Source organism: Sorex araneus, chromosome 1, assembly GCF_027595985.1.
Source record: "Sorex araneus isolate mSorAra2 chromosome 1, mSorAra2.pri, whole genome shotgun sequence".
Lineage (NCBI taxonomy): Eukaryota > Metazoa > Chordata > Mammalia > Eulipotyphla > Soricidae > Sorex > Sorex araneus.
Window position 1 is genome coordinate 421,340,872 of NC_073302.1, and position 15,788 is coordinate 421,356,659.

The 15,788-nt window shown below is 37.5% G+C and overlaps 1 protein-coding gene across 1 annotated transcript in view; it reads right to left on the reverse strand.

Moving 5' to 3' along the window:
* Positions 1-5,657, reverse strand: part of SLC13A1 (solute carrier family 13 member 1) — a 73,857-nt gene extending 68,200 nt beyond the window's left edge. Inside the window, exons 1-3 of the mRNA XM_055129057.1 lie at positions 5,609-5,657; positions 3,588-3,661; positions 215-343 (exon numbers count right to left, since the gene is read on the reverse strand). Coding sequence (XP_054985032.1) covers positions 215-343; positions 3,588-3,661; positions 5,609-5,657 — 252 coding nt within the window. The remainder of the gene's footprint in view (positions 1-214; positions 344-3,587; positions 3,662-5,608) is intronic.
* Positions 5,658-15,788: the final 10,131 nt, after the last annotated feature.

A 15,788-nucleotide genomic window follows, 5' to 3' on the forward strand; every position in this document is an offset into this window, starting at 1 on the left:
TTCAAGAAGCTGAAGCCTGTGTTTATTTTCTGGCCACTTGAAGGAGGCACACAAACAGAATTCAAGAGTCACAACACTGGAAGTTTGGCAGATTGATGTGCAACCCTTATCAACAACCTTATTGTTGTTTTTATAGTTAAGTCTTCTCAACAAAAATATTAATACAAAGTAAAAAAAAAATCTGATTCTGACCAACATTTGCTAGGTCACTTACCTTCTTGGAAGGCATGATCCCGAACAATGGGAACATTAACCCAGGCAGCAAAGCCGTGACTGACAGAGGCAAAGCTTCTGTAATCCAAAACATGGCGATGACAAAGAGTGTGTAGGCACATTGTGCTTCCTGGAAAGAACACAAATGAAATTCAAGGGAAATCATGAGTTTGGGAAACCATCAATTATAACCACACTTTTTGAATGAGCTGTGTAACAGGAAAAGTAAGGAGAAAATGCAGACCTCTGTGCTTTTGAATTGGGCTGCTGAGCATGAATTAGGGGCTCCATAATGAACACATTTATATTAATAAAATCAAAAAAAGCAAAGGCATAAAAAATTCCCCATGTATAAATTTTTTTCACATTTCCTCAGACAGATAACAACATATAGTTCATTTTCGGTGCTCATTCTGGCTCATGTGGTTGTTTGTGCTTTCCTTTCTTTGGCCTTTGCAATTTTCTCTCATTCTGGTCACTGTCACTGTCATCCCATTGCTCATTGATTTGTTCGAGCGGGCACCAGTAATGTCTCTCATTGAGAGACTTATTGTTACTGTTTTTGGCATATCCAATATGCTCGGGTAGCTTGTCAGGCTCTGCCACGCAGGCTCGATACTCTCGGTAGCTTGCTGGGCTCTCTGAGAGGGGCGGAGGAATCTAACCTGGGTCGGCCGCATGAAAGGCGAACGCCCAACCGCTGTGCTATCTCTCCAGCCTGGTAAAAGGGTTAAAAACAGTCACATAGGTACAAGCTTACAATGTTGCGATTCCTGGCAGACATTTCTCTGGACTTAGTTACTAAAATACTAAAATACAGAAATCCAAAACTATGCTGCTGCTAGTGCGGCCTCCTGACCTCATATCTCTTCATTCTCAGCAATGGAAAACAAATTACCAAATGCCTTCTTTTCAGCAGATCGACTTTAGGGGGGAGAAACTCCAAATCAATAATAGTGATTTTTTTTGTTTAAATACTGAATGTAATCAAAGTAAAGTGAAAGTAAAGTGAAATTTACCAGTTACACATGCGGGGTGGGGGGCTGGGGAGGTGGGGGGAAGGGGGGAGGTATATCGTGATTCTTGGTGGTGGAATATGTGCACTGGTGAAGGGATGGGTGTTTGAGCATTGCATAACTGAGACTTTAACCTGAAAGCTTTGTAACTTTCCACATGGTGAATTAATAAAAGAATTAAAAAAAAAAACAGTCACATAATTGCCTCTCCCCAGGACAGGCTACACCTACCACTTCATGTTTGATTCACCTGTTTCCCTTTCCTTCTACTAAAAGGAAAAAGATATCAATCTGACTAAACTCTAAACTATGACCAATTTTCCTTTATCTTTAATCAAGCAGTTTTCCCTTAATAAAACATATATTCAGACTGCCTTAGGAGCTGCAGCAGTTAGATAATTTGAGTCTTTTTCATCAGAAGAACTTGTTTACTACAAATTATTCATCCTTTGAATATATATGAATAAGAAAAAACAAAGCAAGAACACTCATGAATCCTTATTTCAAAGAAAATAATCCTGTATTCTTTATTTTAAAATTATTGTTAGTATGGGGCTTCCAGAATTTGCATTTATGCTTCGCACAGGTGCTGTGCTCATCTCTGCATTTTTGGGTAGGAATGCTAACAAGGTGAGCACTAGCCCTGTCTATATTTTAATATGCTTTAATTCCTTAAAGAAGCTAATGACGCTCTGCCTTGATTTTCCTATTTAGTCAAATGTGTAAGCAGTGTTCATGGGGAGAATAAAACCCTTTTCTGACCATGTTTTCAATGTCTGACCAAGTTGACAGGACAAGAGAACCGGATGGATCCATCTATAGGATGACAGCACGATTATCAACCAAACAGGGACACTCTTAAGGAAAAAGTGATTGCTAATCAGAAGTTGAACCAGTACAAAGAACCAGCACCATTTGAGAAAACTGGGAGGGACAGGCATCCTTACAGCAGTTATAATAAGGGAAGTAATTATATTTTCCTCCTTTTTAAGAACGGGAACTTAAGGAGAATCCTGGCAATTCCCACAAATTGTCATATGGTCCTTTTTATCTTTCCGGTCTGCCTTGCAAAAGAAGATTTGCAAGTCACAGCAGGTAGGTAGCATTCTTCTTACCAGAGATTTTACTCAAGTGCTGACAAAGGTCAAGGAGATAAGAGAGTGAGTGAGATGATATGGTGTCCCTGCACAGAACTGAAAAGCACAAATCAGTCTCTAAAGGGTAAGTGCTCCTGAGTTTAGAGAATTGTTAATGTAGAGGAAAATGATCCTACTGATGCTAAAGCACTTCATTTTTCAAGAGAAGCAACCAGAAATTCCGGTTTTATTTTCAATGTGAAATCTGGTAATTTGTAAAGATTAACTCAAATTACATGTGTACACAAATGCCATTGTGAATCAAATCATGTTAGACCTGGGATCAACTGCTTGGTTTAAACAGCCCAATCATTTAATATGAAAGTGTTCAAGAGAATATTTTATGGTCATGGACAGGTACTAACTGACACTTAGGGGTACCTGGGGATTGAAATGTTTGAGCATTATGGATTAGAGGTTAGATAAAAGGACGCATAACGAGAATCAGGGATCAAATTCCAAATCTCAAGAAACTGTTGAAATAGTTTATTTCTACAGGTAGAAGTATAGGAATACATCTTATTATAAAGTGAAGATAACCTTCCACACAATGAATCGTGATGCCTTAATAAAAAGGTATTAAAATTACTGTATGACTGAAATCTAATCATGACCAACTTTGTAAGGGTCTATCTCACAGTAATTCAGTAAAAAAGTAAAATTTTAAAAAATTGAACGTATTAAAATAAAGTTAAAATTTATTTTATATATGTATAGAAAATTTATTATATATGTATATATGTTCTCATATATAAGAGAAAAAATCAAGTCAGGGTTAAACCAGATAAAATATAAAAAATAGTATAGACAGATAACAAAGGTTTCAAAAATAAAAATTTTTAATTAGTTACATCATTAGGACCCTATACTCCCCTAATCAATCCATCCCTTATACTGTACTATTGGTTCTGTGTCTATTTTTATTCTAATATCATACTGTTACTTATTATTGCTTTATAATATTGTTTGAAGTCAGGTATAAAATGCTTTAGAGTTTTCTTTATTTTTCCCTACTAGGGGTCTTTCAAAGTTTCATACAAATTTTAGCACTTTGTTTTACTTCCTTAAGGTATGAATGTTATATGATAATGTAATATATTAGATAGAATCAACATTGGTATGATTTACATTGAATCTTTATATTGCTTTCACTAAAGTGAACATTTAGGCTGTGTTATCTTTCCCCATCTATGAACATGGAAAGTATGTCTGTGTTTTGAGCTATAGCTCTTAAAAGTAGATAGATCGGTAATATTGTTTTCACAAATAAATTTAGAAGTGTTGCCTCCTTTTGAACTTTTTTGAAGATTTTAAATATAGTTATTATTAATTTTTCTCTGTCACTGTCACTGTCATCCCGTTGCTCATCGATTTGTTCGAGCGGGCACCAGTAACGTCTCTCATTGAGAGACTTTGAAGTCATCTGTTGCTGAGTGATTTTTCCTCCCCCTACCCCCTACCCCCTACCCTACCATACACACACACATTTTTCTCCCTTGTCTCTCACTCTGTCTCCATGAATTGAACCTATGGCTTCATACTTTTGAAACACAAGATCTACTACTGAGATATTCCCAGTTCCTGATAAACTTTTTAAGGTATAAGATTATTAATTCAGTAATTGGCCTATTTAGGTCTTCTATTTCTTCATGACTCCATCTTGATGTGTTGTATCTCCTAGGAATTTATGTATCTCCAATTATTTGGTGTGTGATTGACATGTTTCTAATTTTAGGATAGTCTCTTTTTCTTTTTGTGGGCATTCCCCTTTCTCCAAAAGCTTTTGATTCACTGTTGTTTTCACTTGATTTGGACTGCTCTCATCTGTGTAAATATTATTATCAATCTTTCTTAACTGTTGTCTTGCATTTTGACATTGAATTTTCAGATTTATCCTGAGTAGTAGCTGTTTTGCCTTTCTGTATTTTTCTTTCTGCAGTAATTAATATTTTTATTTAGAATATTATTAAGTCGTGTCCGGTGCTTCCCAGCCTGGACTCCTGTCCTACCAGTTTGATGCAAATTTATCATTATAACTTAAATTAGGTATCTTGGGTCAACTCCTGGCTGAGACTCTTGGTCGTGTGTGCATCTTATGATACTATCTCATATAGTTGTCACTCTTGGATTTCCTATCATAGCTTCAAGAAAATAATTTTCCATTTTGCCAAACCTTAGTGTGTGGCATTGAAATAGACTCTGATACCACATGATACAATAACACTTTCTGTCATACTCTGAGCATTTCTCTGTATTCTTTTAAGGCCCATTATTATCTATAGAAGTATGTGTTTCTTTTTTATTTATATTTAATAGATTGAGGAGTCCTAATTTTATAAATTTCATGTAAATACTGACCACAAGCTCTGTAAATAGAAAAACTCATTTCAAAAAAATGAAGATTTTCACCAAGGTAGGGATGGATGTTGAAATATTGTATGACTGAAACCTAATCATGAACAATTTTAACTCAGCTACAAAATTGGTACCTAAATCTAAGCTATAAGGATGGATTTGCATCAACCTGGCAGGACAGAACACCAACTGACAAGAGACAGACATGACCATAGGACGTCACTGTGACTCAATTAATAAAAAAACGATATTCACCAAAGAAACAGGCAAATATGTTTTTATGACTCATGATCAAGAGAAGGGGAAGTGATATTTTTGCATATAATTGACTACATATATAAATAAATATTTGACAAATAGAATCCTGGCTTATTCATATGGCTTATATCATTCAACCAAATTTCTATGAGGTAGGTTTTGTAATTCCATGTTGAACTAAGATCAAATGATCCTACTGCTAGTGTGCAGGAGAGAGGTAGGATTCAATTTAAGTATGAACTCCAGAAGAGCTTGTTTCACTACTGTACTTACTATCAAACTAATATAATGAATGGCATATAGTAGGTGATTCCTAATATTTGTTGAATGAATAAAGTTTTCCTTGTCTTCTTTTGATAATCATTTCAATGAACCTTTCTTGATTCCTATATCAAAAATTGTATCACATCTCATAGACATTTAATGTAAGAGTGTTTTTCTTCTTTCTATCCCTTACTATATTTTGTCTTTTCTTCTACTTTCCTGGCACTGGATAGTTTATCCTTCACCCCAGTAGGTGAATTTCTCCTTGTTTTCCTCTAGGATTCTCATTTCTTCTTCCAACAAGCTAGAATTAAAACTAAAATTACACTTGCATAATCTTCTTTCTCATAATTAACTTTCTCTTACTTTCCCAGGTCCTGTTAGCAACATCATAGTCATAGGTTATATTAAACATCTCAATTTAGTACAATCGGAGCACTTGCTGTAGAAGTAGAAAAGGTAAATGAAGTCAGTCAGGCAATTTTTTTAAAGTCTGCCCTTCCTCTCCACATCCTTCCAAGTTCTGACTATCAAATTGTCTTGGGAAATGTGGCCAATTGTATTTAAAATCACCTTGATTTTCTTTTAAATTATAGCCCCAGGTGGAACTGAAGTATAAATTAGACTTTAAAATGCAGGTTCTTATTACCCTCCCCCACCCTTTTAAAATGACACATTGGCTGATATTAGGGAGTAATTTGGTTGATGAATTAGTATGTATGTGAGTATGATCTCTCAGCACAGCTTGAGAAAAGTAGAACCAATCACAGGCCTTCCTGCTGCAATTGATTTGCCAAGGAAAATGCAAAGCAATTAAGAAAGGAGAAAAATCATGCATTTTAAATCTGTGTGCTATGAGAAAAACACTATTATTATTTGACAGAGCCTATAAAGGCCTCTGTGAGCCTTATGATACATCTACCCGACCACTGCAGTGATTTTTCAAGATTCAATCCATATTAACTGCAAAGCTGAAAAGGATTCCAAATATCCTTATCTCAGAAGATGAGACGATGAGGACATGAGGGAGCTCACTATAAAGTGAAAAAATAAACAAACAAAACCCACAAGTATTTTGTCTTTTTAATTTTTAGCCCCAGCTAATTCCAGAGAAAGGTAATTGGTAGCTCTAGTATGCTAATTACTAGAAAAATTTTAACTCCTTTTTCTTTTTTTTTATTTTTTCTTTTTTAATTAGTGAGTCACAGTGAGGGTACAGTTACAGATTCACACATTTTCGTGCTTGTTTTTTCCTCATGCAATGTTCGAGAGCCCATCCCTCCACCAGTGTCCAATCTCCACCACCAATGAACCCAGTATCCCTCCCACCCCCCAATCCAATTCCCACCAACCCACCCCCCACCCCCGCCTCTGTAACTCCTTTTTCATTTAACCTCTGCAACTAATTAGTATTGGGTATGTGGATTGGAGTGGTAAGCACAGCTGGTAGGGCATTTGTCTTGCATGCACTCAACCTGGGTTCAATTCCTCCGTCCCTCTCAGAGAGCCAGACAAGCTACCGAGACTATCGCTCCCTCATGGCAGAGCCTGGCAAGCTACCCCTGGTGTATTCGATTCATCATAAACAGTAACAAGTCTCACAATGGGGATGTTACTGGTGCCCGCTCGACCAAATCACTGAGAAATGGGATGACAGTGATGTGCTGTGTTCACACCTATAGTACTCGTGCAACTGAATATAGCCACAGAGATCGTCTGAGTTTTGGATCGGGATGCATTCAAAAGCAGTCCATGAATTAACTGCTTCTGAATCATAAGGAATTAAATGTACAGTGTTCTATATCTCACATTTAAAGTTTCTGGTTTTCATTAAGTATCTCAGGTGAATCTGGGGAATCTGATCATCAGAAAACATTTAAATCTCTTTGATGTGTGTTGTTTATTTTATATATTAGGGAATGTAAAGAGTTTAGTATAATAGCATCACTTGGAGAGTTTTTCAGAATATGGTAGTCAAGAATCAAGACTTTATAAGCTATATGATGGCAAATCTACCTCCCTTGAAAACAGATTCAAAGAGCCATGTTTTCTTTCTTTGGCTTTTTTGGGTCACTCCCAGCAATGCTCAAGGGTTACTTCTGACTGCACTCAGGAACTACTCCTGGTGGTACAAGGGGGACCATATGAGATGCTGGAGACTGAACCTGGTGAGCGTGCGCAAGACAAACACCTTATTTGCTGTACTATCGCTCTGGTTTCCATGTTTTCTTTCTTTCTTTCTTTCTTTCTTTCTTTCTTTCTTTCTTTCTTTCTTTCTTTCTTTCTTTCTTTCTTTCTTTCTTTCTTTCTTTCTTTCTTTCTTTCTTTCTTTCTTTCTTTCTTTCTTTCTTTCTTTCTTTCTTTCTTTCTTTCTTTCTTTCTTTCTTTCTTTCTTTCTTTCTTTCTTTCTTTCTTTCTTTCTTTCTTTCTTTCTTTCTTTCTTTCTTTCTTGAACACATCCAGCTATGCACAGGGCTTACTCCTGGCTCATGCACTCAAGAATTACTCCCAGCGGTGCTCGGGAGACCATATGGGAATAGAACCTGGTCGGCCGTGTGCAAGGCAAACACCTTACCCGCTGTGCTATCTCTCCAGCCCATCCATGTTTTATTTCTTGATCAAACTATTCTTTATGAATCACTGTTGCTCCACAATAGAGCAAATCTTATCTTGATATCTGCTTTTGTAATTATGCATACAAAAACAATGAAATGAACAATGCATAAGTTCTTTATAAGAGCTGATGTAAATGCTATAAAAGAAGCACTGTCATTAATGTGTTTGGGACTTAGATGGGCCTGTGTCCACCTAACTTTCATAAAAGAATAAACCTGTACAAGGGACATAACTGAAATCACAGTAAATAGCCTAAATCAGTTTTAACAAATTTTTACATGAGATTATTTAATAAATTTTCTTTCCAAAATTAAAACAAAACTATTGCATTTATTCATTTTATTCAAATTCTTGTTTAAATAGCAATTAAGCTGTATGATTATTTTACTGATTACTAATTACTGGGCTGGAGCGATAGCACAGCGGTTGAGCTTTCACCTTTCACACCGCCGACCAGTGTTCGATTCCTCTGCTCCTCTCGAAGAACCCGGCAAGCTACTGAGAGTATGGAGCCCGCACCGCAGAGCCTGGCAAGCTACCCGGGCATATTGGATATGCCAAAAACAGTAACAATAAGTCTCTCAATGAGAGACATTACTGGTGCCCGCCCGAAGAAATTGATGAGCAACGGGATGACAGTGACTAATTACTAACTAGAGGAAGAACTAAGACTCTAAATGTATGTAACAATTGAAAAAACATTTCTGATCACTCAGTGCAAAGCAACTTGAAAATGGAATTTCCTTATTTACAACAATGTTTGGGACATATACTTATTACCACTGTGGAGGATATAAAGACAGGTTATTGGTTGTGGTTGAGATTAATGGCCTGGAATCAACAGATGTTTATGAAAATATCTATATAATCACATTTTGGTAATGTATGTAAAGAACTATACAATCATACTTGTTTCTGATGTGTAAAATTAGACTAATAACTAGATGCCAATTTAAGACCATAATGATGGTAACATTTCTGATAATCATCCATGCCAGATGATGGTGCCAGTACCCCATACACAGCCCATGAAGCACATATATAAAGATTGCCACTTCAGGTTTTATAGGTCAATCACTAGTCATTAGAGTCACTGCAATTTTCTACCTTAAAGACATTGAGTAGAGGCTGGAGCAATAGCACAACGGGGAAGGGTGTTTGCCTTGCATTCAGCTGACCCGGGTTCAATCCTCAGCATCCCATATGGTCCCCCAAGCACCACCAGGAGTAATTCCTGAGTGCAGAGACAGGAGTAATCCCTGTGCATAGTTGGGTGTGACCCAAAGAGAGAGAGAACAAAAAACATTGAGGAGCATGATGTCAATTGAGTAATTGGCGAAAAGAGTAAATGGCTAAAAGCTTCTCAGGTTTGACCTTTTCTACAGCACTATCATAAGAAACATAAGAAAATAGAAATGCCTAAAATGTTATTAACCATTTACCAAGCCACATTTCCTATAACTCTTCAAAATGGAAGGCAAGTCTTCAAAAAATAGTAAAATATAGAAAATAAACATAAACCAACTCTTCCTTAAATTGAAAGAATTTATGAGATCTGAAGCCTGAGATCTGACAGAACCCAAGTTCAAATGCAGCCTCTGCAGTTTCTTTGTAGCACTGTTGTCTCTCACCTTTAAACACTAACTTTTACAAATGTAAAATTGTATTTGGAGAACATATGCCATTGTCTTATACTTTGTAATGAAGTTTAAATAAGATAATGTGCACAAAGCAGTTGGCAGAAAGCCTGGCTGTTCTGCCAGGTGGATTCCTCCTCCCTGTTGAACATTCCATTGAAAACCTGCTCAAGGTCTCTCATGATTAGTGCTACATTTTACTTGAAGTGAAGTGGAAACTAAAGTAAGGGTTAAGGCCAATCTATAGAAATTATTCAATAATCAGTTGGAAAATGAAAAAAGAAACAGTCAAGAATTCATTGCTTGTTGGTTCTACATCAGGTAGGCTTATTGTGTTTTGATATAGTAAAATTGGCCTTTTATTTTGCTTCGATTCTCCAGTTGTTCTGTTCTATTGGTTTAGAAGCATAGGGTTCTTCAGTTTTGAAACTTGAAAGTTACATTAAGTTGATTATATCCATGTGCAAATGAAGCTCTGCTTAAATCTTATCTTTTTTAGAGACTATGTGCCTCTTGAATGCATAAGATTTAAGCATGTTTTTGTGAGACTAATACCCAAAGAAAGACCTTAGGAACAAACGCAAGGAAGATTAGTCTATGGTTGGAAGCCTTCCCCGTGTCCTGGAGAATAAGGCAACTCGGATAGAGAAGGGACCGACCGTTATGACAAAAATAGTTGGCAATGATCAGCCTGGATAGGAACTGCGTGCTGAAAATAGGTAAAGGAACAAACATGATAACCCTTCAGTATCTGTGCTGTAGACCATAGTGCCCAGAAGGAGAGAGAGAGAGATAAAAAGAGAGAGACAAAGAGATAGAGACAGGGACAGAGAGACAGAGAGACAGAAACAGACTGGGAAAGTGCCTGCCATAGAGCCATAGAGGCAGACTGGGGGAGGAGTTGTGTAGCAGGACAGAAACGGGGGTCATTGGTGGTGGGAAATGGATACTGGTAGAGGGATGGGTGTTGGATCATTGTATGACTGAAACCCAATTATGAACAGCTTTGTAACTGTGTATACCATGGTGATTCAATTAAAAAAATTTTTTAAAATGTTTTTATTTAGACAACAATTAAAATACTATTTCTTGATATTAATTCATATTTTATTGAATTATTAGATGTTTGTTTAAATAGGATTAAAGTTACACTAAATGTATTTTTACCTATGTCAGAGTGAGACATTATATTTACAATACCCTCCAAAGGTCCATCTGCTCTGAAAAAAATCAGCTTTCATTGTAAACAACAAAATAATTTTAAGTTAATTTAGCAGTCGATTGGATGATTAAATACAAATGTTAAGTAGCAAAAAAATAAAATCATGTTTTAGTACTTTGAAAAAAGTAACATTACCATTAATTGAGTTGTAACAAATGAGTTGATTAGAGGGGGAAAAAAAAGGAGTATAATTTACTAAATACAGCCGGATGCCAAGTCCCTGTGTTCCCCATAGATCTAATGTACTCATTATATATTAGGAGGAAAAAACAACTGACTTTTGGGTCTAGAAGGTAGCTCAAAGAGCTGGAGCATATGTCTTATATGATCTCATAGCACAGGATGGTCCCGTGAAAACCCACCAGTGCATCCCTGAAATCCCCAAATATTGAAAACCTGGGTATTGAAATTTTAGGTCCATCCTAGAATAGCGAGAAAAAACGATGGCTATTTTTCTTTGTAAGGATATACTTTCCTGTTAATGAATCATTCATTGAAGCCATTGTTTATAATTTCTTTCTTGTTTTTTCTTTTCTAAGAAATTATATTCACTTGCTCTGAAGGTAATCAGTTTTATTTTCAAATCTGTCAAAGGATCAGATGATATTCAAGCATGGCCTAATTTGCCTTGACTTTTTAAATTTCTTATTTTCTCTACCACGAGTAAGAACCTGTGCTGAGACTAAGCCCCAAATACTTAAAAAAATATAGCAGGGGTCCAGGGATGAGCCAGAATCTTCATGGAAGGTATTAGCTAAGTTTGAGGGACCTGTAGAATTATGGGAGTTGGAAAGAGAGGGTCACTGAGCACAGTCGATTGAGAACCAATCTTTGAGAGAAGAGGCAAGAAGTGGAACTTGGAAATTAAAATTCATTGTCTATGGCTTAAATTTGTCATCTAGTGGTCTGTGGAGACTCAGAGGGGTCCTCAGAATTAGTTGCCCTGCGAAGAGCAAAGGAAGATTCGTCACACAAAATTTAAGAAGCAAAATCTACCATACTAAATCACTGGACTTCACCTATTGTTTTTACTATAAATTCTGTGAGGATACAGGAGATTAAACCAATTTTTGTCCAAAGAAGATGGCTTAGGTCTCCATGGAAGAGGCTCAAGCTCTGGGAGGCAGCAGTGTATGGTGTGTGTGTGCGTGCGTGCGTGCCTGTGTGTGTGCGCGCACACGCGTGTGTGTTTGTGTTTGTGTTTTGGGGGGAGGGGGAAGGAAGGGGCTAGTGAGGAAGGGAGGTTGAGGTGTGGGTTTGCTCCCGGTATAAGATCCTTGCAGCAGTGGGCAGCAAAGGTCAGGCTTTTTATGGGTTTTGTAGGTAAAAGAGATTTGCCAGATTAAAAAGTGAACATTTCATTAATTTGTATGAATTTCCTTCAGAGACTCCCATATTTCCTGGAAGACGCCTGAAAAAGGTTGGAAGACCCTCGATATTATAATTACTGGATTCTATATTAATCCAGACCATTACAACGTTCATTAATACTTGATCAAAAGAATGTTTGAATGTTTCACCTCTTAGAGTAAAGGAGTCATGAGTATTGGGACTCTCACTCTCACCCTTTGGGGATCCTTGCCCAACCCCACATACCACCATGTGTCTATGCCAGGCACTATTCCAAGAGCTGGATGGGTATTTATTCACTTAAACCTCCCAACAAACATGGAGTATCCCAATCTTACACATGAGAAGACAGAAACATAGTAAGGTAAAAAAAGATTGGTCGAAAACCTGGTGCCAGCGACATAGCAAAGGGCTAAACACATGTTTAAGATCCTAGAGCCCAGCATAGAGAAGGCGCTCACCTATGTCTTGATTCAAGTTATTTTACCAAGGAAGTTTTTAAATGGCTTTAACATTATCGTAAATCACGGTGCCTAAATTTTTTGTAAAAAATGTTTTTAATAATAAAGAAGTTTGAAAAAACATCAGTTAAGGAAAAGGAAAGAAAGAAAAACAACCTGTTTGTTATACTGGGCAAATAATAAAAAATAATATTTTAATAAAAAAATTAAAAAAAAATAGACCATGATAAAAAACAAGCAACTGGGTGGAGTGATTTGGGCTAATGATTTTTTAGAAAACTAAGGAAACTAGAATTTGTCTAACTCTGAACGAGGCCAAAAGGCATGAGGATTATAGCCCTTTATAATGCAAATACCGAGATTTTTTTGCTACAGAGGAACCAGCATGAGATGGGTAGATCCTCTTCTAAAAGGAGAAGTTTCAAAAGAATCGAAAGGTCATGAAAAGACTATGAAAAGATCATCAGGAACCCACAGATTTCCCCTTGACAACACCTAGCAACAGACTTAACTCAGGCCGGGCCAGTTTGGAAGAACAATCACTGAAATATCAGTTTTGTAAAGATATCCAGGGCTTATTCTCCACCTTGCTGGCTGACCTGCATTTCAACCTGAGATGTGTATTCAATTTCCCCTACAGCCAACAAACACCAAGTTCTTCCCTGAACATAATTTCTTTTTCTCTCCCCTCACTTGAAGTAAATTTTTTTAAATAAAACAAAAGACAAAAATCCTGCTTGCTTACGAGTCCTTCCTTTCATTGTGGCAGGCTTTCTGCTCTTTTACCTTTCTTTTCCTTCCTCTTAAATAAAATATTTTCTGAATTTGGCCAAAAACAAACAAACAAACAAACAGAAAAATGTTTACAAGTAAACCAAAATGAAAAAACATTTTAAGTGATCAGAACAGGGCACAGTTATGATGGGCAGATAGATGGGCGGGAAAGGGGATAGGGAGGGGGCTAGTAATGCGATTTGTAGAAATAATTAAGCTTAAAAAAAAGGTCCAGGGCTGGAGGGATGATGCTACAGTGGGTAGGACACTTGCTTTGTATGTGGCTGATTGGGGTTTGATCCCTGGCACCCCATATTATCTCCTGGGCCTATAAGGGGTGGTTCCAGAGTGCTGAGCCAGGAGCAAGAACCTTGAGATTGCTGGGTTGTGACCCAGAAGCAAATAAACAAAAAAGAAAGAGCAATTGCCTGGTCCTAAAATAGCCCAAACATAGGAGGAACAGGCGCCTTTGAGATGTGAACTTGAACTCTTTGTTGTCTGAGTAACAGAGAAACTTGAGCTCTTTGGAAATCTAGGTAGCACCCTAAGAAGGGTGACCCTCTGTAAAGAAGCTACAGGAGAATCTAAAATCCAGGATAAAAATATGAAATAACCACCTGGACTCAAAATTTTTCCTGTGACAATACCTGGTTTTAATGTCTGCAGGGAACTCCAGGTCACCAAAATTTGGAGCAATTGTGTACAGCCTCCCAGAAGCCATTCTCTGCTTTTCCATTCTGGAGAAGTGCTTGTTCTCGCTTCAGCAAGAATCTCTAAGTCAATCTCTTGCAGTAAAACTATTTTGCTTCATTATCTGTTTGCGGAAACTCTTTATTTATTTATTTATTTTTTTTTAAGAGGGAAGGCTACAGTCTTGAAATACCTACACAGAGGTGAGGACCGACTTTCATTTTCCTGCAAAGAGCAAGTCTTCTGTTGAACCTGAATCTGGGCTGTCCCAGAACTTGGGTGGTGGGACCAAGGCCCTCAGTGTGCAGAGCAAGTGGACCGCTGGCTCGTGGGGCTGGCAGGACGTTGGCGTCAGCGTTGCTTAGTTGCTCACAGCGGACATGGACTTTACTAGACCAGGCGCCCCCTCCCCCCCGCCCCCGCCCAGGGGTGCCTGAGGTGGGTCTTAGCAGAGACTTGGAAATCTTCTCCTAAAAGCTACTTACTTGGCGTGCTCTCCACTTCACCCACATCACCCGCAGCAGTAGTTTATAGGATTTTCTGGTTAAATAAGGAAAACTACTTTATGCTTCTATATCTTTTCCTCGGAGGGAACCAAGATTCCCCCGTCTCTGTGAGTCACTTCAAGGCAAGGAACTGAGGAGTAAATCAGACTACTCCCCTCAGTCACTTTACAGCAGTTCTCTACGGAAGGAGTTGGAATAACCCTTTAGGGGCGCTGGAGATTAATTAACTCTAGCAACAAGATATCAAATGTTGTGCTTCTTTCCTTCTTTCTTTTATTTAGTTGCTAGACGCAGAACAATTCTGAATATATTTTTTATTTATTCTGTTAATCATTGAGACTCAATCAATGTTAACTATTAAAAAGGAGAAAAGTAGATAAATCTCAATGTAAACCATCCTGACCACAAGCCCCAAACAGCAACATCCATTCAGCTAGGAGAGAAGTAACTTTATAGCAACAATAAAGGACAGTAAAATAAATCAGGAAATCCACCGGATTTACGTACCTTGGTATGGAGGATAATTGGCAACGGCAGTAAAATCAACAGAGTGAACGCAACAAGAAAAAATCGCCGATAAACTAGAATACTACTGAAGAGTTTCATTGTACGGAGCAGATGCCTTCAATAGTTTGTCTCAAAATAAAGCAGGTGTTAAATAACCAACCTGGATTAATATTTCTCTAACTCACCATTTTCACTTACTGCCCTGGATGTACCCACATGAGTTAAAGTTAAATCTAGAGTTTTATTGTTTTACTGTCATAATGAACACAGAGAGATAGACCTGAGTGTTTTCCAGAAAACAAAGTTAATTCAGTGAGATGGCCTTTAAAAGGTAAAATGGTTCTTTCTCCATTGGTTCACTTTAATTGACCAAGTCTCGTAGGTGAAAAACTATTGAATTTGGTTGAGTGTGCCCACAATAAGATATATTCACTTCTGATGTTCCAGGGCTTCCCAGACCCACGCCTGGATGGTATCTTGATCAAATCTTTATTACATGGCCTCCAGAAAGAAGCTTAGAAATGTCTAAGGAAGCACATTTTTAGTAAATGAGCTAACACAGCAATTCTTGGAGAATTTCAGTGAATGGCATTCTGAAAGAAAAAGTTGGGTGTACACATGGATTTTTTTCTGGGTTTCTCTCCAATGACATTCTGAGGCAATCTTCTGCCCTGTTTACAGGGAGTTGGATTCCAAGGGCTTTTAACTCTTCCATTCAGGAATTCTTTGCTCTCATTCAAATTGCTTCTGATAACATTGCGATGCATTTTTCTCTTTAATATC